We start from the raw sequence: 27,460 nt of genomic DNA, 5'->3' as shown, positions 1-27,460 counted from the left end.
TGAGTGGTACGATAATAAAGACAGAAATGAATCCTTCAAATCTTTGGCATCAAGAGGCTTTGAGGGAGAATTTTTATTGAAGTATTAATAAGTAAGCATTCTCGGCTGGCATGCAAATGGCTCCACTCTTTTATAGGACATCGAGGACATTCTTTTGTTTTTTAAATGGAAAATTGACGACTAGGGCTCGACTGTCGTCATCCAACGTTCGGCATTTCGTTGCATTCACGACCTTTTCTTTTTGCTCTTTCTATGTAACCGATCAGCTTGAACGATTCAAATGTTTAACGACGGTGCAAGTTGTATAAAATCGAGCGGCAATACCAGAACAAAAATACAAAAAAAAAAAAAATAAAGAAAAACAAAAAAAGGATGAAGAGATGCAACGACTGACACGCAGAAAATGGAGCAAAACATTACATGGAGCCACACGAATGACCATCTCTCTCTGGAGATGCCCGCATCGGAGCGTGTAACGTCTCTCTCTACAACCGTGTGTTTATTTGTGCCATAGTTTGTTTGTTTTGTTTACTTGTTTGTTTTGCTCGCATTGTGTTTGTTGCAGAGACAGAAGAAAAGAGACAATCAGCCGTTTTTCCTCTTTCGTAAACACCCAAGAGAAAGCCTCTCACACACAGACAGTGGCCAAAATGTAAGGAAAGAAAGATGGATGATGACGTATTATATACCCGTTCTATATACTCGTATGTGTCTTGTATATCTACGCATCAGATCGATGTAACATCGTCGAGTCTATTTTAAATGTCTCCCTAACGTTATATTCTACGGGTGTTCCACTTCAAACAAATGGTGTAGTATAAGACACGAAGGCATCGGATGTCTGACATGAATAGACTTGCAGCTAATGCGTGTAACGATAGAGCGCGATAGAGAGAAGAATGATGCACATCCCACGCACAATCTTCGCCTCTCGTCTTACTTTCGGGCCTTCCTTATACGAGCCTTGCATGCCATATGAGAGTTTAGCAGATATTTTCATCACTATAAACTATACGTCATGTGGCGACGTGCACTTTTGCCCAGCACGGCCAAGAGAATCGACAACTTGGGCAAAAATTCGGTTAACGCGGTGGGGAGCTGCATCTTCTTTTGAAAACTTGCGACACAAAAGTTTGGCGTATTTCATTAACGGGGCTGCAAAAGAAAAGTGTGCGCACTAGTTTGGTATTTATAGATCTGTGACCCATGTATTTTTCCACAGTTTGTTTGCTTTGATTTCTATCGTTTCTCCTCAAACGAAATGTGATTTGTGGGTTTACATTTGGTTGCGTCACACGCGTCATCAAACCTGATTCATCAAATTGATTTTATAGATTGTATAGTATACGGTTTTGTGTAATACAGCCGTTCGTCGTTTCAATCCGATGTGTCTCTGCGGTTTTTCGTCCACGCCATTCATCTGCCAGAAACTGACGAAGGCTTTTTTGTTTGTATGTTTTTTTTTTTTGGTTTTTTTTTTTTTAGAAAAAAAAATGGTTGACATGGGACAATAATATCAAAATGAATAATTTCTAAGAATTTTTGGCCGATTTGTCTTTTGGAATAATGTAAAATACACAATTCGTTTTTTTCTTTCAAATTCTTATCTTATTGAGTATATAAGGTGTCAAACAAATATCGACGCCATTTCGTATAGTTTGCTATTCCTATACGCATACAGTAATATATGTACGAGTATAATATAAGACTGTTTAGACAACAAACCCAAACACATTATTCAAAAATGGATGTCGACGTCGCGAGCGGACGGCTTTACATTATGTCTATAGAATTTTTTTTAAAACCTTTTTTTTTTTTATTATTACATGTTGACAATTTGATGAGCCAATCGTGAGTATAAAGAAAGAAAGAAAAAAAAAACTGGTTTCAAAACGGTGAGTTACACATTATAGTGAATGTATGTATATATACCGAGAGAGCCAGCAGGGTGTGTGTTAAAACACGGCACGCACGCGAATCTTGTTTTAGCGACAGTCTGCACGTCATGTATAGTCGGCGTGCTGTAATGTATTGGTGCTAGGTCCACTTAGCGACGACAAGAGGTCCACAGCACAAATATGTCGGTTTGCAAGAGGGCAAACAATTGAAGGGGAAACATGAATTTCAAACAAGCGGCTCTTGTGTAATGTCGGTGAATATAATATATTGTGAAGAGGACATGCTGTTGTATGGTCGTGTGCAGTGGCTGCATGAAGTCACCGCTGCGAAATTGATGCAATCCAGCCAATCCATCATGGACACACAGTTTAGACGGAGCTGTATAATAGGCTTCTGGTTTGCCATCCGGCCATCCAGATCCGCATGGCCTCGTAGAGCGCTGTACAAGAGCCTGAAGCGGCTGCTGTGTTTGTGATTTGCTCGTTCCTAAGAACAGCAACCGCGAATCAACGGAGGGGAAAGCAAGTACGTGGAGGACTTGTTCTATACGGAAAACAAGGACGTGCTGCAATGAGGACCACGTTGAGTTCAAAACAACTGAATACAGCGGTGAAAATAAAACAAAAACAATTGAAAAAGGCAATGAAGCCATCGTTCTCGGCTGTACAATCAAACAAGGACAGGAAAAATTGACATGAACTCGTAGTAAACACGTGTGTGTGTGTGTGTCTGGCAGATATAGAAAACAGTTGATTGCGTGACGGTATTGATCGCGTCAAACGAGGTCCATTTTTGTTGTCTATCCTTTCAAAATGTTGGCAAATGGGCTTTCCCCAATGGGCTGATCTGGCATTCTCGTCACATCGATAGTCACAATTGGGTAGCCAACACACACACGGAGGACGTGATTGTTACACGATTTTGCTTCGGCTGAATATATTTGATTTTGCAAACAGCGGCTTCTTCCCTCCACTGTCTAGCGGCTTTTTTATTTGAAATATTTTCCTACAGAATATAACGAGCATGTTGCATTGCTTCGTTCCGATAACGGCGACGACGTCGCACACGATCGTTCGGGACGAGAGGAAATCTTCTACTCGCTTATTGATCGGCCGTCGTTCACGTTATTTTATTTTCTGAAGAAAGAAGAGGGGGAGGATGTGCACCCAGTCTTGCTGCTGATACGCCTTTGCCCGCACGCTCCATAACCCTTAAACAGAATTCCAATTTGTTTTCGAGTTGAACGCGAGGATCATCATCAGCCCGATGGCGTTCGGTTTTTTCTTTTTTTTCAAGTCTTTATATCGCGCACATCGCACTTTGTAAAAGCATCAGCACATACGTTCGGACCTCACTGGCCACGTCCACTATAAACTATGAACGAAATGAAGCGTTGATAAAAGAATGGATTCATCTTTTTGGGGGGAAGGGGTTAGTGAATGTTGTATATGTACATCGAGTGCAGTCCGTACAATTGAAGCTCTTCGAATCACTAATAGAAATGGCTGTTTCCCGACCAGAAAATCAAAATTTTTGGCTTCATCATCAAGGCTGTAGGTATATTAGGAGCCTTGTTTGTGTATACATATTTCTGGTTTATTTCACGTGTGATTCGTTTATTTTGTTCAGCGGTGGTTTTACGGTCGGCTGACGTCGCCGCGTCTCCCGCCTCGATGAATTATGAACCGATTTTTGGGGGGTTGAGCTCCATTGCCTTTCTCTTAGCACTGTGTGTGGTCTCTCTTTGTTGTCATGTCGCTTAATGTTGTTGCTTCACCGTCGGGCACGCACTGACGGCCAAAACGATGGACATTTCTTCTTTCTGGTGGGGAAACGCGGTTACCGGCTAAAAGAGCATTTCCACATGAAGAACCATGAGGCCATAACTACAACGAGCATAGATATGACGAGCGGTCTCCTCTCCGACGATGACGACTGGCCGTGCTGCATTGCCGCTGGATGTTCGCCTGTGCCATTTCAAAGAAAGAAAAGCCCACAGAAAAGAAAGAAAAAAGAGTCAGTCGGTGATTGTTACAGTAAAGTAGAATAGCGTCAACAAGGCGACGGGTTGCCGAATCCTTCTCTTCTTTCCGCTTTTGGCCCCCTCTAACAACTTGATTCTTTTCATCCGTTTACACTGGAAGAGCGCCAGACATGAACATTCGTGCAAGAATTAAAATGGCTGTAGCATGATGCAGATAATCAGAGAGACTCTATATCTCCAGCAGACTGCAAGGGCAAACATATTAATAATGTGTCTAGAAAAGCTGTTGTTGTTTGTTCTCCATTATCATTTTGCCTGTTGCTTTGATCCACGAAATATGGACGAAAGCAAACAAAGGCAGAGAGCTCGCCAGACAATACGTTATTCGACGTCAAATTGCACTATGAGGTATCATCCCATTATTGTGCTCGCTCTTTTGTGCTGCGTGTCTTTTACATGCGCGTACCGTTCAGGATGTGGACCACGACCGTCGTCCACGATGACTCGGAGATGTTGCACGTGTAATTGCCGGCGTCGCGTTGACTGGCGTTGGCGATGTAGAGGCGGCTGACGGCGCCGTAGGGCAACAGGTCGGTTTTGACACTTGATCAACAACAAATGAAACAAATGAAGTACATAGTCAAAAGAAGAATGAACGCAAAGCGGCACGAAATGCAGAGGGGGAAATGCTCACCTGATGCCGCCACGCGAAGTGTCGTAGTTGAGTATTCGCAGCCCGTGACGCCACATAATGTTGGCAGTGGGTCCGGGAACTTTACTGACGACGCACTTGAGCTCGATCGTGCTGCCCGTCTTGTAGATTTTCTCCTCAATCACGCGGCCGTGATCGTCCACCATCTCCACACTCGGTACTAATCATTGGGGGCGTTGGCGAAGGGTAAAAAAAACAAGGAATCAATACGTCGTTAGATGGTTTTAAGAATCATAATACGAAAGTTCTACTTGGTGAAAAATCAAATATGCACACGCAACTTGTTCAATATCACAAGTTTCCATTTCATTTTTTTGATTGAAAGCGCCTCTTTTCCCTCCTCTTCCCAGTTGCGCAACAATTGATATGCCATCGCGTATTGGGTTTTGATTCCTCTGACGGATCCTATACAGCTCGGTGGCTACCCCAATATTGAAATGATTCGAAAGGAGCTTATACGGAAGACGGGGCAAGGGCTGAGAACGTTCTCAAACTCTGCAGTCTTTACACTGGGAACACGGGCGAAATTGAATAACACCAGATGTTTGCGTCACAAGTGGTGCAAATCTCTATATAGATATGGAATCTGTATAGAGGCAACCAACGCCGCTGTGTTTTGCACAGCATATACTGTAAATAATATAAGAAACAAACACAAATATATACAAAGATGGAGGCAAGAAGGGAGAGAGGAGGATTTCCGAAGGAGCAACCATTGACGCTTTTACGGAAGTCAATCTTGAACAAACTAAAAATTTCATTTTCAAGGCCCTTTTTTTTTATTATTTAAGTGTAAAGTTGAGAATCATTTGTCCCATCCCGAAAGGAAACGAGTCGACATTTTGCCATCACGCTCGTCTACCGCGTCTAGTGCATAAAAAGCAAAAAGAAAAAAAAAAAACAATTCACAGAAATGACTGAAGATAAAGTATAACGGGACTGCGACGCAAAGTGCTGCGAGAAAAAGTCATTGCCAAAAGTAAATGTGCGCTGCTGTACAGAAAGAAAAGTGTGAAATGTCTTTGCATTGTCTATACACACTGTCAATCCAATCAATCGGTTGACAAGTGGAAACAGTCGGACCAAAGTGGCTGTCGAACCAGCGACAATGTTCACTGCCTTTCGTGAAAAGCACATGACGGGCCAGGACGACTTGCAACTCACGAGATACCTGAAGCAAATTCAATTAGGCCGCCAATAAAGTAGAAGTAGACGACTATTTTGCGCTGGATGGAGTCAACAACGAATTCAAAGACGATTGAGAAGAGGAGACGGAAATAAGAAATAAAGATGTCGTTGCACGGCATCCAAAAGGGGAATATTTATAGACGACGGAAGTATGTGCAGTATATAGGCAACATAGGAGGCGAGAGGTTGGAAGCTTATTTGATGGCTGAAACTTGAAAGGCACACGCAAGACCATCTATAAAGAACTAGCTTTCAAACTATAACTCTTTTTTCGCCTTGATACGAAGGGGGAAAATAAACAACAAAAGTTGACATCTTTGATCCTTTCTTTTCGTCCCTGTCTATACTGCTGTACGTGCTGGATATAGGAGAAATATAACAACAACGAAATCACATTTGATTGAAGATGTTATCGTCCGACTATGTAGCTCTTTACGTTTTTTCAATGGTTTTTCTTTTTATCGGCACCCAATATAATTCAAATTCAAGGCTTGTTTGGATACATCTGATGTCATTTTTGCGTGAATGCTGATGAATTGACAAGGGCGAATTGCGTCGTGCGGAGTCGCGTGACTCGAGTTTCAATGTCAATCCATAATGCAATGAATCGTTGATTTAGACGAGCGTTTCGCAATTTCACGTCCAGCATAAGCAAATATTCAGCCGTTGCCAAGTGCTTTCGACTGTCCCCAATACATATAATCAAACATATTAAACAACTCGTTCCCAGTTTTCTCATAGACTAAGTGAAGCTGGTTGATCAAAGACATGTATATGAAAGAGCGAGTCAGTCAGCACGTAGCAACCGTCACCTATATGAAACAAGGCAAGAAAAGCAAAAGTAACGAGATGGCTTCTTATTGAATGTAAGCCAAGCGCAAGACGACGCCAGGGCGCGGACTGCACAATATCAAGAAAAGCAAGTTGCTCTTCTTGTTTTTGAATGATTTCCATGTCCCCGTTTCTATATACGTAGACGGCTGGATAGTCTCGTCCACACGTGTACGCCAGTAATACATATAGTATAGCCGAGCAAAACGGCGTATATTGTGTCGTCGATTCAAAATCACAACGACGCCACAAACCGAACTGTGCCTTCAAAAGAATTTTCAATCACAGGCATATCCAGACTGGTTGCGATGTGTATGGCGCACGTTGCACGCTCTTATTCTCCCCGCATAATGAAATTGCCAGGAAATGAAAACGAAATTAACAAGTCCGCCTTTATTACACGTGACATCCCCCCCCCCCCTCCCCCCCAAAAAATGTATACTTGATTTTTTGCATTCTTTTCCAGCCCTATTAGAACATCTACAATGAAGCTGAAATGGATGTCAGAATTGATTGATGCCGTCTATATCGATCGGAATGATTCACGTGGATATACGGACACCTTTTATATTTCAAATGATGAGACGCAACAAAAAGTTGCACCGCAAAGGGCATGCGGTACCGAGTCAATCAACTTCTCCATTTTATTTTTTTATTAAGCATCTAAACTTTTCTTTTCTCCGTTTTCAGTTGACTTGCGTCGTGTAACAACGTCTCAGCACGTCGGGTAGAACTGGAAAATGGCATCAAAGTCTTACTCATTATTGAATACGTTACGAGGTGATTAGCAGCGTGCAATCATGACAAGCGCCGCGGCGCCATCTCCCTCGTTACGCACAACACGTAGCAATCACGACTCGTTAATTGGCACAAGCTCCATTTTCGTCGTAACCCGTTACAATATAGACTATAGTCTACAGTAACTGTCTGCCTCTCCTTCTGAACACGCCACTTTTGCAAGGCATTAGTTCGACCTTATTGCATTTCGGCCTCAGACAGTGGGCGTGACTTCATTTTCAGGTTACACGAAAATGAGTTGGACTCTTTCTCGGCTGCTGCCGTGTGCAGAGTCACCATGGCGACATAATGCGTGCGTGCTAGGACGACGTTTCTATGGCCAGTCAACAGTTACCAAAGAGCTTATATATACTGTACACAGTGTACATATACCAGTTACATAAAGCACATTAGGGTATTATATACAGCAGTACTGATAAACACACAGACCATAGAAAGGCAAAACGGTAACGGTAATGGCGATACCTGCGACGATGAGTCGAACCGTGTAGATGCGAGGTGGGTGGATGGAAACTTGACATTCATAAATGCCCTCGTCACGAGGCCGAGCGAACTTGATTTGCAGTCGCCAGTCGTTGGGGTGTTGGAAATGAAGCGAAAATCGCGAATCGGTGCTGTACGTTTGCATGCCGACTGTCAGCAAATGAAGTTCTTGTTCGTGACGTCGCACCCACGACACCTGCTGCAAATGTACAATCAATGAGGTTGTAAAAAACAAAAGTCAATCATGTACGTGAATAGAGATGCGCTCGGTTTTACCGTCTTATCCTGAAGATCCAAGACTTTGCAGTTGAGGAAGGCCGTGTCACCCAATTGAACGGTGACGTTAGCGTGACCGGATGCATCTTCAAAACGAGGCGACCGTTCCGCTAAATTAATGGCCGCTGCATCGGTCATAGTGTGTCGACTAGTACCACCTCCGTCGTTATCGTCTGAACGTTGTACACTCGACGCATAATCCTCGGCCGTGAGTGCGAGAGCAGCAATGCCCAACTCACTCGAAATGTCTTTTTCTTTTTCATCTAAACACATTTGCCAAACGAATCTCTTAGCCAATCTGTATAGCTTTCAAGTGTACGTATCGATAAGCATGTTCTAGTATATATCAGAAAAGAATGATAGCCTTAGTTTTTTCTAGTTAGAAGGGTATTGTCAAAACTGATGGGCTATGGCAACCCAATCAAATTCTCTTTAGCTATGGACCATTCTCTCGCTGGCCGATTGGTTTTCTTTCCCCAGCAACGTGAAGGACACGAAGACCCCCAATGTGTACAGGACAAGGCTCGTGCTGCATCGTTCTAGACGTATACGTCTTCTATATGGACAACTCACGTCTATATTTTATGATTTTGCACGACCTCCCGCTGTGTGTGCCAGTCTGTTTGTGCGAACAATTATGAATGCATTTCAGGGCCATTAGATCCATTCATTTTCATTCTTGAAGCCAATGAATTGACTTGACGTTTTATGTATACATACCCGTTTGCCTGTAATCGCATTATTTGTCTACGTATATCTACAATTGCTGGTTGTTACGATACACTGCAGGCACACACACAATAGACTTTCTTTGTACGTATATAAAACAGTGGAAAATGACATTTTCAAGCGGTCAACGGATACGCAGACTTGCATAATAAAACACAGCCATATTTTGGTACTGCACCAATTTGATGGAGTGGTCGCCATTCGTACAGAAGACACAATGAAATTGATTCGGCGAATAGATAAAACAGTCTGACAATTTGCAATAATGTCTGAACTGCTCCCCTTTTCGTTGTTTGAGACCCAGCAGACTCGCCTAATTCACTTTGGAGCCAACTGGAAACGATACGGACCATCTCAAAAGAAAACTCTGCCACTCCACATGGCCTTTTCTTTTCCTACTTTTGACGTGCTCACAAACAACTGACTACTACCGCAAAAGAAAAAGAGCCCCCCTCGTTAACCTTGTCATCGTTTAAGCCGCAGACAGGGATATATATACACACTAGTGGATATACATGTTTGAAAGAAGGATTGCTTTATCGTGCTGAACTTGGGCTGTTACGAGAAGTCAGCCCGTTCTATACAGCCGCCCTAAAAATAAAAAAATAAATGCGGCAGTGTCCTGATACAGCCGCCTCTGCAATCCAGTCAATGCTGCGCGACACGAGCAAAGAAACAACAACGACATTTCTTGAAACGTTGCCAACCCACTGCGTTCTTCATTGCTGTAGCCTCTCTAGATGCATGGTTTCTTCGGCTGTTATTCATGTTGCTCATTCCTTTTTTGTGTGTGTGTGTGTGTGTGTGTTGGATGTATGTATCCTTTTAGCTACTGTGCGTGATGCCGTCCGCCCTTTTTTTTGCCTTGTTCTATATTTCTTTTTCACTGTGTGTATATAAATAAAGAAAAAGCCGTTTCTCGCTTGAAATGAAATGCTCTTCATCCAGCAACAGCCGCAAATGACGACTATTATTATTATTCCGCATTGGAGGGTTTTTTTTTCTCTTTCTTGTGCCTTTCTTTCCGCAACATTAAGTCGACGTTATTCCGCGTCAATCGGGCACACGCAATCCGCTGGCAGACGCTACGGCAAAAGAAGGGACGTTTATATCCACACACACACACACATACACACAACAAAAATCAGAAAGAAGTCATGAATTCAAAGAGCATCAGCAGCTAGGCATGTACAGCTCACGCGTTACATCCATCATATTCGAGGCAACATCTTCTGTCGACCATTTGCTCCACCCAAAACCATTTTTATGTGAATAGATCATCGGGCCACTGTTCTGTTTGATGAAGATGAAAGAAAAAAAGGGGGCACACAAAAAAGATGTAAACAACGGATGCTGGAAATGGGTCAGAATAATATCGTTTTTCTTAACGATACGCACAAGCCCGAAAGCATGGATCATTTGAGATGGAATCGAGTCTGCTTAACTACTATAGGTATAGACTATACTATACATAGAATGAAGAAAGCCGTTGCTGAATCGCTATTCAATAACGTTGAAGGGGAAATCATATTTTGAGTTTAAACTTACGGATGGTAGACGAGGCGAACGTGACGATGGACACGATAAGAAGGAAGACGGTGCTAAGCGGCTGTAGTGGTTTCATGATTGCAACTGATGATGGCTCTACCCGACAGCAGAATGGATGCGCATTATTCCTGTCAGCCAGAATACACAAAAATCGAGAAATGGTATATATCACAAACATTGACACGGAAATTGAACATTCAAATCGTAATCAAAGACAATACTCGGTGACCCACACGAGCCAGAGAAAACATCAAACGAACTCTGTACTTGAAAAGGATTCGGCTGCAGTAAAACATGCGCCGTAAAAAATCCAAAATAAACAGCTGACGGTCAACAAAGAGGAAGGCAAGATTATTCGCTTGCACAATACGCAAATATGGGCCAAAATACCTCGAGGATAAAATGCTGTGTTCGCGTATTACACGCCGGTTTACACACACACACGCATAATGTGGCTTACATAGAACTGGACGCTGTATGTCCTTTGTGTTACATTCGCTTAAATAGGTTAGTTCCTTATAGAGCGGATTCGCGAATGTGGCAGTTTCCTCTTTTTAAAAGGGAGAAAACGAACCACCTTTGTGTACATTTAAATAGAATATTTTTGTAACAATAAAAACCAACAAGAACGGCAACGAATATCAAGTGCGGACAGCAACAAGAATCTAAACGCTTCAAACTGTGCGAGTGTATATCGTCAGAAAGGAGAGACGCCATCGATCGTTTTTTATTTCTCTTCCTTGGAAGTGAGACACTTTATTGATTTTAAGTCATGCGAAGGGGAGCTAAAGCTTTTGACTGTTTCCTTTTCGTTCGCCCTCACTTGCCTGAATATATATGCGGCACATACAAATTTTGCCGTTTCTTGTAGGTACTACGTTTCTTTTTGCAAAAGGAAACTGACAGACGATCGAATCATTCCGTATCCACGCAATCCGCAACTGGCTCGCATAATGCACTAGCTGTTATCCTATAAAGGACTGGTGTTCTGTTGTCTATTTTAAACTAACTTATTTGATCGACTATAATATCTGAGCTGATCAAAAATGGTCCACATTACTACCAATCTGTACATGCAGAATTGCTTTACACATTTTCCCGCAATTTAGATAACGTAATAAGCCGGGAAAAGTATAGATAGGTATTATGCTTCCAATCTTTTTACTGGCGTTCCCAAGATATATTGCTCAGATTAAAGGGTGTGCCACGAATCAATTACGCCATTCCCTCGATGGAAAAATGAAGGGCTGAACAAAAAAAGGGAAAAAGGCAAAATAAAGCCGATTTGAATATGTTATTTATGCAGACATTTGCGCAGTGTATAGATCAAAGAAAGTTGAATCCATCATTTTCATATAGCAGCAGACAAAATGAAAGAGGAATGAAAACTAGACGACGAGGCTAATCACGTTGAAGCATACATATATATCTATCACAAGTGCTATTTACACTGTGTGATATACAGTGTTGAGACCATGTCAGCATCACCGTTTGCCAATTGGAATCAAAATCTTTTGATTTGATTGCAAGTTCAAAAGCATAGTCGGCGAGTCTCTTTCATTTCAACGATCATTTGAATAGCTACAAAACAACATTTTCCTCTCTGTTTCGACGCACGCATAGTCAAAAAGACATGCTGTCAATCATTAGGTATAGACCTACACGTGTTGAAGGAAAAGAGGGGCCTATATACGCTGGATTCAACGTTTGGCCTCGATGAGTAGATTCGTAGCGCACAGTCAATCATTGTGGCTGCACGCAAGTTGGTTTTTTTTTTTTTGATGGGAGAAACGACCGAAAATAAATGCGTCTTTTTGAAAGAGGAAGCGACATAGGAAGTCACGTGATTCGTGAAATGATTCACGATGCCTCTTTTGGCTTTCTAGTGTGAAAACGCGGAAATGAGATCAAGTCGGTCGCATCATCATTCCGCCAGCGCACAGCAGAACAACTCTGGCATTAATTGTTTAATTGGTTTAGGCCTCACTACAATATAGACTATGTTTTCTACGAATTCGCAATAGAACATTGGTTCTCATGTTTGTGTGATTGGTGCCTATATATAATAATGTATAGAATGAAATTCTCTTTTCTTGGCTGGCCAAACTATAAAACAAGTTATATTCGTTTCTTTTACGGTCTGCATAGATGACCAATTACAGACACGGCCCTTCGTGAATGGCCCGTTGAATTGGCACTTTACTCGCAACTTGGCACTTAACAGCTCGATAAAAAAGGCAACATGAACAAGCTAAAGAAATCGATTTCCTACCACGTTGAATAGAAGGGGGTGGGGGGGGGAGTTGGGACTTGTACAGGACACAATAAGAATTGCAACAAACTGTGTCAACACGATTCGCACTTGTGCCTATTAGCAATAGAAGCGTCTGTTTTTCGCCAACGTTCCCAGAGGGGGATGAGCAATCCCACTACGTCGCTCCTAGTTTAGTACCTGTTTCTTCTCTATATCCTCCATTGCTGCAATGATGTAGCGAATGTTTCTCAAAATCTTATTCCACTCTTTTATATCCTGTATTTATATAGATACGGTGTGTCCCCTTGTGATCCGTTCTCCCTGCGGTACTCTGACGTCGTTCTTTGTATATACTACACCTTCTTATATATTTATATGGGCTTATGTAGTCGACGTAAGCGGCATCAACATCCACGTTGTTATGGGCGATCGGAAAGTGTACAAGGAGCCTGCCGCTGACTTTAGCCATGCCTCCTTTTCTTCCCGATTTTCGATTATGTATCAGAAAGTTTAGACTCCGTCCACGGCTTATAAGGTAGGATATAGCGCTTGGAAAAAGAAAAGTATTGGTAATCCTAAATGCTTCCCATTTCCAATATTATGCAGTTTTGAAAAAAAAAAAAAAAAGAAAAACGATGCAGTGTACGCCGGATTCCATCATTCCCTGCGGCTTTCAAATCTGGCAAACTGTTTGTTTACATGTTTTGGCAAGAGATCCAACGGTGGACTGATGAGATGCAATAAAAAGGGTCGCACACAACCAGGTCGCGGATACGTGAATAATGTCGACAGCTATTACGCGTATATCGCTTTATTTAGTCTAAATATGAGATATAAATCATACGAATAGCTATATTGCAAATGGAGGTATTCAAAACAACAGTGACTGACCATTTCTTGGCTGTCTGTGCAACAATGAATGAAAAAGACTTCTTAGACTTCTTAGTCTTGCAGTTTTCAAATTCTTTTCCAATGGCCGTTTCACGCTGATGGAACCAACGTATACGCGAGTTATACTTGCGTTTACGGGTAATCAAAGATTCGTGCCAAAGTAAATCAACTATATAAGAGATAGACGCAGATGCAGGGGCTGCTGGACTTTCGTTCGTGATGATCCATCAAAGACCAACACATTTGATGGCTATTATTCATGAAACCTCCCCCTCCACACACACACACATCGCGATAGACACAAAGTATATTGACATGGCCCATGTATCCAAGTGCCATCCACTTTAGTCCCCTCTTTTTTGTGCAAACACACACATAGAAACACTGAGCAAATATAGACGTAGGTGAATGTGTTTTCGATCCTCGTATTACCTCATCGGCGCCGCAGTGAGAAAAGAGCGAAAAATAAAAAATAAAAAACGAAAATGAAAAGAAAAAAATATATATACAACATGTTTACTCGGCACACTCGGCATTACATCCTTCCGCTTTTTCTCTTTGCGTGTGCACTGCGTCTCTATCGCGAAAAGAGATCCCAATTTTTCTTTTCTTCCCTAAACACACACACACACGCAAATAGTTTTTTTTTTCCTTTTTAAAACAGCAAGATCCCCCGCATTGACGATGGCAATAAACTGGAGGATTAAAAGATTTTTCCCTGGAAATACTGGGCCATGTTTAAATAGCAATAACAAACCAGAGACACCATCTATACATATATATATAGCCATCAGAAAACCCATCGTTATATACATGTCTGTATAATAAATCGAACGAAATCGACTATGCACACGCGTGATATTTGCGCGGGATGACGAACTCGTGTCATTTCCAATTATCGTACAATATTTTAACTGCCGACTTGTTTTCGCCATCATTCGTGAGGCCAATGATGGCCCATCATCTACATATGCAATCTGAGACGTAACTCAGATGTGCGCTCATGCAACAACGTACTGAGTACATATATATGCATGCAAAATAGTGCAGTTGCCATCTTTGAGGCTGGAACTATCGATCCGTTCACTTTTTTGCGTTTGTAATCCGATCGGATGGCGCGGATGACGTGAAAATTGCGGTAAAAATAAAAGAAAAAAGGCCAAAATTTGCCTCCTCGGGGAATGAATACGTCAACGTAAAGTCGATATAACTTAAAGACGATTTCAGGGGGTAAGAAAACTGTTTGGCTACTGCAACAAACCAAAAATGCGCAACAATTTGTAGCTGACCTCTTCAAAGAGTCATGAAGATGAAGAAGGAAATTCTTCTTCTGTGTCACGTAACGCTTTATGAAGGCACCATGTTAATTTATATAGTCAAGTCTATAGAGACTTGATGTGTCGCATTTGTCTTTGTGTCTCAGCTCGACCCCGACTTGAAATAATAGCGCAAAGTGAGAGCGACGCATATTTCTCACTGTCACCAGTCACTTTAGACCAATAAAAGAAACTATACATACAACAACAGACTGGGCATCAGAAAAATCCTTGATGGATTGCAAAAGGATTTCATCGCAAACCACCGAATTCAATTTGCTCTATTCGCGAATATTGCCGTGTCTATATAGACTACAACTTGTTATATCTAGTATGTAAAGTTATCAGACATATAACCGCAGAAAAGTCGACTGCCCCCCTAAAAAAAATTCGTCACTTCGTCAGTTATAAATAGCCTCTTTTGAAAGACGTACATATATATACATCTCGTAGACTTTGACTCGAAAACTGATTACTGCGGTAGACGTCCATCATGTATAGCTGCTGTGCGTTATACACACAGCAGCAGCAGCTTCTTCGCAGGATTAAAATAAAAAGAGATGTCGTGTATCCAAGCACTCGTACTTATTCTGATTGGAGAGCCCTAGATATATGTTTTGCTGGACTTGGTGGACACACAAGCGTGATGGAAACATATAACTGTCCAACAGTTGCTAGGCTACATCCAAAGCAACGGACGCTATATAAGGGCTAGCTATATACTAGATATTTTGGACAAGTGCATGGCAATAGCCAACAAAACGCTGCCTTCTGCCTATTTCTATAGATATTTTTCAAAAAAGAATAAACAGGCAAATGTTGAAATGGAAAACGAATTGCTGTGAATAATATAAAAGGAAAGAAGGACATGCCATTTAGACAAAGACAGTAGCCTAGCGCCTTTCAGGATTGGCGTATACGACGAGTCTCTGAACAGCCCTGATAACACTTCGTCCTTTTTACATGAATATTTTACACATCATAGGCTTCTCTTTGGCTTTTCTCCGATACAAGGAGACGTCTATTCGCGATAGCTGCGTCTGCATTATAAAGCCATTTGCTTCAGCTTTTCTTCTCTCTTTAGAAATTAGGCAAAACGCTAAGGACAAAAAAGGGATACATCCCGCGTTGGATTCGGGATGGATTTGGATATTTTTTTAAAGGTGTTGTCCAAGATTTTAAATAGTTTTCATTTCCCACGAGTGAATCGCCTTTTCTAATACAATCGTGGCCCACATCAATTTGTTTGAATGAAATAGCTGTTTGTCCGGATGCCGTTATTACACGATTTGTTCCATTCATATGTATACAGGGATCCGTCTCGATGAAGGGCAGCAACGGGCGGAGAAAATGCAAATCTTTTAACGACCGTTTTTTTTTTCAATTATTTTCGCGATCATCTTAGTACGACAACAATATTGCGCTAATACACCGACCTTGATCTGCAGCCAAAGGACAATACGTTTTCATTTCTGGGCATTGGACCGATGCCAATGGAAATGACAACAAGGTTACGCAAGAAAACATGACTGATGTTTCTCGTCATTTTTGTTGTTGTTGGAAATCTAACCATAGCAAAAGTCGTATGATTAAAACAATACTGTCTTGTTAACGTAGGTCGCTTAGCAACGAAAATGGATGATGGGCAGTATAGCAACTTTCAAGGCCAAAAACCGAAAATCCAAATCAATATCCAACCCAAAATCTATAGTTAATCTTTACGTAAGTCTAAACTTATATTTAGGCCTCTTGTCTATAGCAATAAAAAACGTCAAGGACGTCGTGCAATTCTCACAGACGCCGTTATTGAACACAACAACACGCAAATACACCGAGCGCTGCCTTATATAACACATAAAAAGATCTTTTTTCTTTCCAGCAATCTATATAGACAACATATCGTTATTGCATTACGAACGTCGATATATTGACACCGAGCGTCGATATAAAAGGCAGCTCGTGAGACCTTTTGCCCCAATGAAATTCGATCTTTTGGCATTGCTGTCGTGCCGAGAGTGCTGAACATTTCCCATTTATACATCGATGGCAGACATGCCATGTATATATATACACCTATAGCCAATCTATATCGACTCTGGTTGTCATTGTCTCAAACTTTTTCCTCTACTCACATCTTACATCAGTCGATACGTCGTGTACTTTTCCTTAAATGTCAACAAACTCGATATCAAAAGAGGGCATCAACAAACCAACTGTTAATACATCTAAAAAGTTGTTGCCTGTGTTTACTTTTGTGCACGCTGTGCTAACAATAACGATGCCTTAGTTTTACGCGCAGTTTCATGCGCACAAACAGTTGAATTAAACGCTAGTTCTATAATATAAAAACCGAGCAGACGAGCCGCCTGCCTTTATACATTTCAAGTGTAATTCTAATTGAAGTTATATAGGATAGACCTACTATACATATACAGCAGTCGACAAATGTGCGTAAATGGTCGCATAAAAGACGTATATGCATATTAGGCACAAAAGACGTCAGCAGTAAATGATTATATATGTAAAGGCAATGAATGGATGTTGCGAGGAGGTTGCAACTTTTTCCTTAATGTTTGCTCGCTTGAATTTCAATAGGTGCTGCAAGTAAAATAAAGAGTCGTGTGTTTCATGTTGCCATATCACTGTACAGACAAACAAAGAGGGATGTGTTTCGAAGAGAAAGATGGAGAAAAAAAGAAATCAATGCAGAGTCTTTGGTCGAGAGCCGATGTAGCCTACGCCAAAAGTCTCATAATATGTTCTCTATATCTCTAGACTTTAATGCGCATATATAAACTTGTTCTCAATGCCCACGTAGTCTATAGATAAATTTGATACATAATCCTTTTCTTTTCAATCAACTTCCTGAAATAAAATTTCATCCACTATTCGCCCCCTCCCAAAAAAAAAAAAGAACCGAGCATAAAGATCTTTAATGAAAAGGAGTTTTCTATGACGCATGATGTAAGCCTGCAGCGTATTCGGAGAAAATGTCCATCATACATCTGACAACTTCCAATCTATGTGTTGCTAATAAATTGGTTTACAATGTCCAACGCTCGTTAGATTTCATGAAACTAAATAACGCGGTTTGGGGACCATTCTGTTACAAGCCATTTCTAAAAATCTGGTTAAATCACGCCGTCGATCGGTATAGAAGAAAGGACAAAAGTTGACAAATCAATGAGTTATCCATCAGCGAGCGCATCAGCAGCATCTCTATTGCCTCAGGTCTATATCTGTAATAGCCGTCGCCCAGAAGGGAAAATGTATTTACTGCCGAATGAGACTCTCATTCCAGTCTCTCGCGCTTTTCCTATATAGAATCGTAAATCAATAAAAACACGTCACCACGCCCGACGAGTTGTCATCTGTCACTGCGCCCTGGACATTTATAACGATATATATGTACACTTCTGCATACCCAGCAGCACCATTTGTATACACCAACCCCACACGCTCTTGATGGACGTACGTACACACGGAATAAGCTAACAGGAAGCTCTTTTTTTTAAATCCCTTGTAAATCTACATACACGCATACCGAGACATAAATGTGTGATAAATTCCGTTTGTAAGTTACCCCCCCCCCCCTTTTTTTAAAGGAGGGACGTGGATAAGTTTAGGGAACGGCAAACAAATCAGAGACAGTCAATCAACGTATAGACACTTCATAAATGGGTTCGTCTTCGTTCATAAACGTTTCTTCGCTTAACCCATTTTTTTGTTGTCAACTGTAAATCCGAAAAAGAACATGAATTAGAATATATCTGTATTTCTATTGAAACATGTGTTTCTATGTGCATACGGATACGTAATGTAGACTCTAGTTTATGCAAATAGCACAACAGAGTCAACAGTTCCTTTTCGCTTCTGACGCGGAAGTCCATCATATACATATACACGTTTGGAGAATCAAACGAGTTGATTGCATTACAAAACGATTAGACATCACTCGTTCCAGTAAGACAAGAAAGGAATTTCCTTTTTGAAAGGTTAAATGTTTAAATGAGTGTTGGTCCGTCCATTCGAGCGTCTTCGAATCCTGTCATCAAGGAAACTTTCGCTAATTCTACCCTTATAGTTGGCTGTTCACTAATATATACATCAATATTAAGAGCTGTGCATGTATAGCTAATGTGGATGGCTCTACATGATAATAAATATACGAACATCCTGTGCTATAGTCTTTGCTCCTTTTCTTCTTTTGGCCATTTGGCGTTCCAGTCACTGCTAATATATCTCCCTCTCAAATACAGCGTGATATTTTCCCCCTTTTTTTGTCCCGCAACCCGACGAGACACTTATTATTTCCGGCTGGCGTTTTCTATACATGTAGTTGCATGTTATTGTATATATAGCCTATTGTTTTATACATATACACACAGCAGGACTATATCAACTCTATATAGTCTATTATATAGCGCACTGTTTTCTCGTTGGTCCACTCTTGCCCGCGCTGTTGCTAACTGGCAAGGTTTTTTTTTCATCTTGGACGAGTGGGTTGCTGACGAACACTTCATTTTTGTTTTTTCGTCATTACTTTCTATACAGAAGATACGTCCTTTTCTTGGCTGGCTTTTGCACACAATTTCCTTGTCATCCATTTTCGGTGTTTTTCCATGGAGTCGCAGACACGCCGCCTGATGGCTCGACGCACATAATTGAATCAATATACAATTACGTATGGAGCTGTGTATATGTAAAGCTGTCGACGATGTTGACATCGTTGTAATGTATATACACACATCCACATGAGCGTGAAAACGTATATAGGGGAGCAACTATAGTTTCAGCACGTCTTCTTTGCTGAACCATTTAGACGGAGTCGCGGCAAAGTGTCAGGTTTCTGTTTCACGCGCTAAAACTGCCGTGTAATACGTCTACATTATAGAATATATACATGCGCGTGTTTTCGGCGAACTGATGTATATGCTTTGTAAAAATGTTTAACAACTAGATAGGAGGATAAAACCTGCCTGTTGACAAGATGGAACGACAGCTTTTTTCCGCATTCAATAGACTACTCTTTTTTATTTTGTGTTCTCATTCAATTTTCTACGCTCAGAGATGATCAAAGTGACTGAAAAAATTGTGTTACTTGTCTATACCGTCGTATATATAGGCCTATATACATATATATCGTCCATCTGTTTTCCGGGAATAAAGTCTGAAGGTGATCAAGTTTAAATCCCTCAAATGCTGCTGTATTAGGATGCACAACGATCCGAAGTATAGGTCTAGTTTGAATGCAATTTGTACTTAAGGTTGTACTGCTTTAATGTCATTCTACTATATATAACGTAATATGATATAAGGCAGCAATCTAATATACGTTGAAAATAACGTGCTGACGATATACAACCTGTAAATTCACTTTGATTCAATGTATCGAATTGCAACCTCAATTGAAAACTTTTGAATCCATCATGGGAAAACATGCAGCCGCCATCTTACAGCTGCGCCGACAACAAAGGAGAACAAAAGTAATTCATCATATCCATCCTGAATAGTATAGAGTGGATCTGTCTGTATGTGGCCTAATTGATATAGCCCCTTTCTCACCGTGTGTTCATGTATATAAGCCAGCACACTTTCTTTCATCATCGAAAAACTAATACTGTTTCCTATTTTTTTCAGTTTGCTAATGTCTTTCTTATCAGCTCCCCAAGCCGTAAACTATGTGGAATAAAAGACACTAGCACTATAGCCCAATAGTACAGCAGCAACAAGAAAACAATTAGACTATTAGCTCTATATAAGCACATCAGCTAGTCTAAACCTGTCCAAATCTCTCAATCTGCCCAAATATTACAAGAGGACGATGCAAAACATTCCTTTATATTTTGGCATTTGATGTATATCATCTTCATCGAAACGAGTGATGAAGCCTTCATTCATCCATTTTTTATTTGCTTATTTTGCTTGAAAGTTAGCTTTTGGTTTGTGTCGTTCGATCCGGTCGTCTCTAAAAATACTCCACGTATAATAAAAGCCCCTTTTAATTTCTCATATCCCAACTGTCATTCATCACTAGATGCTGTTGAGATAAAAGAGACGCCAACAGCACAAGTAACCTTGTTACTGCTGTATACACATGTCACATGCACATACAACAGCGATGGCTACATTAGCAATAGAAAACCATCACGCGAGTACAGTGAAAATGGATGATGTGATCTTTCTGTTATTTCCCTTTTTTTGTCGATCCCTAGTTTTCATGTATAGTCAGTCTACAATGGAACAAAACACAAATGAAAAAATACAAGCGAAGAAAGGCAAGCGTGTTGACGTGCTATAGGCTATACAGCTATATTATGTATAAGATCTGCCCTATCCATCACGACTGTATACAGCAACGGGCTGATATTAGATCTATATAGGCTTATTCAATATCCATCTAAAAAGCAGCAAATCTTATAGGCTAATGAGGTTTAATGATGCTCTTTTTGGTTCCCTCTTTGCCGTCCCATACGCAACATGTCTATTCAATATGCTTATAAATGGTCAGACCTGCTAACAGATAATTAATGGTGAACGCCATTCTGGGATTTCAACACCTGTCTTCTATGTAGACGATAAATACAGGACGAGGTGTTTGATCCTCTTTTGTTCTTTCGACGCCCAATCTAACTGTCGTGGAAAAAAACGGCTATCTGACTATAGTGTTCTGTATATCGATACTCAAAGGTCATCCATTTACACTCAAAGAAATGAGCATCGCCAAAGACGCAATTGATTTTTTTCCATGGATGGTCGGTATAGTCAGGGTTGCAGCGGCAAGTCATCGGGAATAACCAATCCAATGAGGTTTCATTTTTCTTTTCGATATCGGGCAGTAAATTGTATAAAACAAAAATGATTTAGCTATATCGGGGAAGCCTCTCGCATGTGTATCGCTTCAATCAAAATGGAATTGAGGGCCCAAGCATATTATATGAGTCACAGCAGTTTGTCCCTTTTGTGTGTACTGCAGCTTTTTCTCCTTTATGAGCCAAACCTTTTATTATTTGAAGCTTCTGTATATAAAGAGCCATATACACTATATGTCAATATAGCAATTGGTTCAGTTGAAATCTACCTATATATTTGGCATTGGTTGACGGCAATGGTCACCAAAAAACCTTTCACGTTGTTTATTTAGATCCATTAAGTCTATATACTAGCCATCGTCAGTGATCCAACGAAGACTCACAGATCGCTTGTTATAGATGGAGACACATCTTGTCTATTATACACGCTATATCTATAGTATATACAGTATATAAGCTGTGTGTATGTATAGACTAGCGTATATAAAGATCCAGATGGGTTATATTACATAAAACGTCTGAATAAAATATAAGAAAAATTGGGAGGATACACAAGATGGCTTGCCTCCGACATGAATTGATGTATAGTGATGGCCAATATGTTTGATGAAAGACATTTCATCTTTAACTTGTGTGCTACCCAGTCTATTGTCCTATATATAATATAGGATGGACATGTCTCAATATCCTGTATACCTTAAAGAAAAGGTTCTATTCATCAATCCAAGACGAACTCAATTATACCTATATTCTATATAGACTTTCAAAGACGTTTGCATGGCCATCTTCGTCAGTTATTAACTCCTATACTATGACATGTACCAAAATAACATTTGTTTTTGTCTCCATCAATACCAGCGTATATAAAGCAAATTATCCAATACGCATCACCTGCTGGTAATCTGGCGAGAAATCCCAGCAAGAATTCATAAATGATTTGTAATAATGTCTATACCTACAACATTTGTATATTTTGCAACGACCAGATGTATATAGTTCACGTTGTGCCCCAAAATCAGGTGGTTCCAGCAACAGCACCTAATCGCACCTCCACACAGAGAAATGTATTGCGACTGTCAATGGAATGGCCTCATCACAGTAGATGCGACTCGAGATATCTCACGGTATATATCCATCTGCGACACTTTTTTTCTATATATACACTACAGCAAATAGAGCTTGATGTCTACGCGTTTATTCTATGACGATATGTTTCTTTTGGCTCCGTTCCCAAATGGACTTTTGCGCGCGTGTGTCCGACATCCTCTTCTTATTTGGCTCTTTTTTTTCCCCTTCTTCTTATAAATACGTAAGGGCCATATAGTCGGTCAGTCTGCTGTCTCTATTCTTTTTTGCTTCATGAAAATCTGTGCTATATAGACCAGCAGATTCTCTTCGATTTTTTAGTTTTTCTTCTTGTCATTTCTTTCCTGGCTCTTCTTATGTCTTTCCACAAAATATTTCCTTTTTTTTTCATTCTGTGTAGCCTATACGTATACATAGCAAAGAACAGCTAACCCATCGAGATGACAGCGCCAGATTGAATGGCCCGCAACCAGCAGCTATTGATGCGCATCAAAAAATAGGTTCAATCTCTAGAAATATGTAGATGTTAAATCAAAAAAAGGGATCCTTTATATAAATATATAGTCTATAATAGGCAGCTGAATCAAGATTTCGCAACGTTCCATTCTATTTTTCTTTCATCTTTTAATATATACGATATCAGCAAGCGACTATATGTCGCGGCTGTCGCGTGAATTGTCGAGCAAAAAAACTGGAACAGGCAACGGAATAAAGTAGACTTTTTTCTTCCAGCAGCTTCTGATGCGCCTTGTTATTCCATCTGATTAGACACAGTTATACACGCCGTGGTTCCCTTGCGCATCCTATTTGCCTTTGCATTGTGCATTCTATATTTTTCGCATCCTTTCTCATTGTAAACATGAAAGACTTTTCAGCTGGGATCAACATGTAGAGTTCATAACCTCTAAATATTCTTGACTTCTTTGACACTATGTGTGTTATAGTGTAGGCTATACGTGTTTTAGACAAATGCATCGCCTGTATAATAGGTCTATACATATTATCTACAGCACTGGTATAATAAGCGACAGCAACACAAACTCTCTGGTGACGTTTCATCTTTCTACTGGGGCGACTTTTGATTGTTAGATTACATCATGCAAGACAGTGTATACATTTCTTCATTTGTTTAACGAGCGGGACGATGTTTAAAGTCAACGTCTTCAACTACACGTATATTAAAGAATCGTCGAAAGATTGAAAGAAAACAAAACAGATGAAAGTCAACATACCTGAAAAGAAACATGCAAAAGAAGCGTCAAAGTGAGACCTTCTTTCGAGGTAGAACGGAAGAGCAGCTGACGGGCGACAGAACTGAACGGACAGTCGGGATGTTTCAGCGATAGCTGGGACTTGTTCTCAATTCCGCCAGCTCCTCAAACCTATCAAGAAACATGGAAATGAGACCCAATTCAAAACCCAATTCAATATAGTCTAAAGCTACACGGATTTTGTTCATTTCACCTTATGCGTGGAATTCAATTATCCCCCCTAAACGTCTATGCAAATGAAATGAGTGAGTGAAGAAGCCGAATTTTACTTTAAATTGTTTTTATCATTTCATTCTATAGTCAAAGTTCACGAAAATTGGCATCAACTAACACGTATACATTATATAGTCGCATTAAGACGGAGCTGATCCGCTAAGGCAGATGCTTCGTATTGGTTGTGCGTTCTGCGTTGGTACAAAAACTCCAAGAATCCATCGACCTGATTTGATTGTCTTATATTTTGTTGCTGTGTGTTTCCGCCCCTGCTGTAGCCGAACAGATAATCTTGTGGATGCTTGGATGGAGTTCTCGCCATGTACGTAACTGTCTGCATCGCAGGCGAACGTTTGATTATTAGCGTGAGCCTCTATTTTGTGCGTCTTTTATCGATTGGCACGTATATATAGTGGACAATATACGCGATACAACTCGCCTGGCTAAGAGACAAAATCACGCCCAACAGAAAATAAAAACGGTTTGTTTTTCTCTGTTTTTGCAGAAGAAAATGTAAAAGGAAACTGGTGATGCATTTATGTATAGATAAAGACAGATATCCAAACAACGGCCTTTTCTATATATTCTTCTTGCGACGCGCTCGCTATTATACATGTGTAAAAGTTAAACTAAATCTAGATCTCTCTCTGTGCATACACGCAGTAGAATATATCGTAATAAAATTTGATTTAATTCTATATATTGTTTAGCGACGAAGGGGCAAAAAATGCCACGGTAGTGTCGATGTCAAGAAAAAAGAGAGAAATTCTAGGGCAGACAAATTCTTTCGCATGTGCTGAAGGCTGCACGCGATAGCCTTTCCGTTATTACAAGCAGAGGGAAACGCGCATAAACGATCGACATAAATGCACGCGAATTTTTCTGGTTTCTTAGATAGAACGCAACCCAACATAACATATTACGCATCTTTTTTTTTTAAAATCCCCCCCCCCCCCGGGCAAAAAAAACCCCCCTCCACCCCCCCTTTTTCCTTTCCGATCTTTTTCGACTAGAGATCCAAAACAAGGGGGCAACAAGGGCCACATCCCTAATAGATTTCTCTTTGATTTCTTTTTCTTTCAATCTCCTCATTTAATATTTTAGGCTGTGCTGTAGTGCACTTTCTTGCTCAGATGCTCTTGTTCTTTATATAATCCGAGACTTGCTTGTTCTGCCCGTTATATACATGCCTTGTTTCCTTTTTTCCCCGGCCTTGATACTGCCGACGTGCCTTGCCGGCCAAAACTCTGCCAACCCCAAAACAAATCTTGAAATGCGATCGATATATCTATCGGCAGCTAAATATGATGAAAACCTCTATACATATCGAATATATAAAGCGCATTACTCGATTTCCAACTGCTGCGTAACTGATGGTACACAGCATTTTTTTTGGAGCCGCAACGGGTGAAATGTCTTTCCGCTTATCACCAGCAAAAAATTGTCGACCACTCGAATCAGCCACACGACAAAGTAAACAACGGGATTAAGAAAGGCCCTGGTCACTGGCCCAACGCAACCATCTATCAGCTACACGGACATTGACGAAACCAAATTTTCGAGCGAAGCAAAACTTGCGCTGGACGACGGCCACATTATATCCTGTGCACGAGTGTATATGTAGATATTAGTATACAGTCAGTTCGTTTCTTCTGTCTGCGACGGGCTGTTTGATATTAGAGACTCAAATCAGCAGAAAGCCATCAAACACGTCCAGTGTACAATGAATGTATTAAGAGCGACACACGCAAAATGAGACGGTTGTAAACGACAGCGTTGAACGCGACTGTGACCGCGTTCGGAAGGAGGGGGGAAAAGAACTGACGCAAACGAGGAGCGATGATGATGACCGAAAGGCGATTCACCGACGACTAGTCGGCGCAGCGCATTCAAACTCGGCTTTCTTATGAGATTGTTGTCGGCTCTTCGGTGAGGGGGAAGGGCGTAGAGAGTGCGACGCCAGTGCGCATCACCCGAAAATATAAAATAACATGTCTAAAGCCACCGCCAGACTTGTATGTACAGTACGGCATAATAGAAAAAAAAAGAAAAAGCAACCGCAGGGTCTTTGCTCTTTGTGTATTTCTTCTGGTATATACTGGTAATCTCTCTCTCTCTCTGTGCGGATGTTGTTGAAAAGAAGGAAGGTATATAATACAGAACAGCATTGCCGCATGAGGTGTCACATGTCTACAGAATTATTTAGATATATTTTTTGTTAAATATACACGTGCTGTCTTTATCGCATCCGGCAGTGATTCGCTATAGTGTTGAATGGCTATACGTATGACGCATCACATTCACTCAATAATGAATTTTCGATTCATCGTTTTCTATATGTATAGTTTGTTAAAAGGGTCTTATGTGTAGGAGTCGGTTCTTTGAGGAGCTTGTTAAAAAATTAGAAAAAAAAAATTTTTTCTCAATTCTGTGAGTAGATGCCGCGTACATGTCCCTAATCGGATTCGAATGTGATGCATAGCAGACTCGTCTTGACTTGCTAATAGACCACACCCGTACAATATAATACGCCTGCTGCTCGCTCTCTATTCTATTCTTATATACGCATCGCTTTGCATAAACACACCTCTAACGTGAATAGCCATCATATGCAGACTTTTTCGCATTCGTATTCCGTCGTTTCTTCCAAAAATGGCAAGAACGTCGTTCGATATTTGAACGGGTGAAGGGATGAAATTGTGAATTCTAGGCTGATGTGCATGATTAAGAGCTATGAATTTCCTGGCCGTCTAGAGACAGGAGATGTCATATAGTGTTTTTAATACTGACCTATTATAGAGAGATATTCGTTTCCAATTGTCATCCAACGAAATAAAATCAAACACACCCTCGTAAAAGTATATTTGCCGTTTCATCGGAAACAACTCGTTATACCATCTGAAAAGAATAACGCCTGTCAAATTGACGTTCGGGCGAGGGCGTGTCCTTCCATACGAAAGAAACCTGAACAAAACACTATCATCATTAGGCCATCGTCAGCTGTCCAGCACCAAAGGCTCCATCACGATATATATAGATATGTATTGTATATTATATAGGATATACCTCGCAGGCATGCGTACACATCAATACATTTATGCACGCTCCGCGCAAATGAAAGGCAGTTGATCGGTATAGAGCTAATATACACAGAACAGCATGCATCATA

The 27,460-nt window shown here is 40.7% G+C and overlaps 1 protein-coding gene across 4 annotated transcripts; it reads right to left on the bottom strand.

The window, feature by feature from the left end:
- Nucleotides 1-1,181: 1,181 nt before the first annotated feature.
- On the bottom strand, nt 1,182-26,156 carry LOC116917982. Of its 4 annotated transcripts, none has more exons than XM_032923610.2 (8): nt 25,640-26,156; nt 24,040-24,189; nt 10,449-10,576; nt 8,172-8,434; nt 7,878-8,094; nt 4,578-4,755; nt 4,350-4,486; nt 1,182-3,866 (listed from the first exon to the last, which is right to left on the bottom strand). In XM_032923610.2, the coding sequence occupies exons 2-8, from the start codon at nt 24,051-24,053 to the stop codon at nt 3,739-3,741; spliced, it is 1,065 nt and encodes a 354-aa protein (XP_032779501.2). In that variant the 5' UTR covers nt 24,054-24,189; nt 25,640-26,156; the 3' UTR covers nt 1,182-3,738. The 4 variants fall into 4 exon arrangements, with proteins under 4 accessions (XP_032779501.2, XP_032779502.2, XP_032779500.2 ...); XM_032923611.2 differs by having other exon boundaries at nt 24,078-24,189; XM_032923609.2 differs by lacking the exons at nt 10,449-10,576; nt 24,040-24,189; nt 25,640-26,156 and adding an exon at nt 9,079-9,349 and having other exon boundaries at nt 7,878-8,091.
- Nucleotides 26,157-27,460: the final 1,304 nt, after the last annotated feature.

The sequence above is a fragment of the Daphnia magna genome, linkage group LG2, assembly GCF_020631705.1.
Source record: "Daphnia magna isolate NIES linkage group LG2, ASM2063170v1.1, whole genome shotgun sequence".
NCBI classification, from domain to species: Eukaryota; Metazoa; Arthropoda; class Branchiopoda; order Diplostraca; family Daphniidae; genus Daphnia; species Daphnia magna.
The sequence above is the reverse complement of the archived record's forward strand: the minus strand, read 5'-3'. Positions and strand labels throughout refer to the sequence as shown.

What these genes read in the sequence shown, in the direction of transcription:
- LOC116917982 (XM_032923608.2), bottom strand. Translation starts at nt 9,253, where the DNA reads ATGGTCCGTATCGTTTCCAGTTGGCTCCAAAGTGAATTAGGCGAGTCT. An exon ending in GCGACCACTCCATCAAATTG is followed by an intron (nt 8,435 to 9,078) that starts GTGCAGTACCAA and finishes AAATGTGTTTAG; the next exon opens with ATGAAAAAGAAAAAGACATT. An exon ending in ACTTCGCGTGGCGGCATCAG is followed by an intron (nt 4,487 to 4,577) that starts GTGAGCATTTCC and finishes TTGTTGATCAAG; the next exon opens with TGTCAAAACCGACCTGTTGC.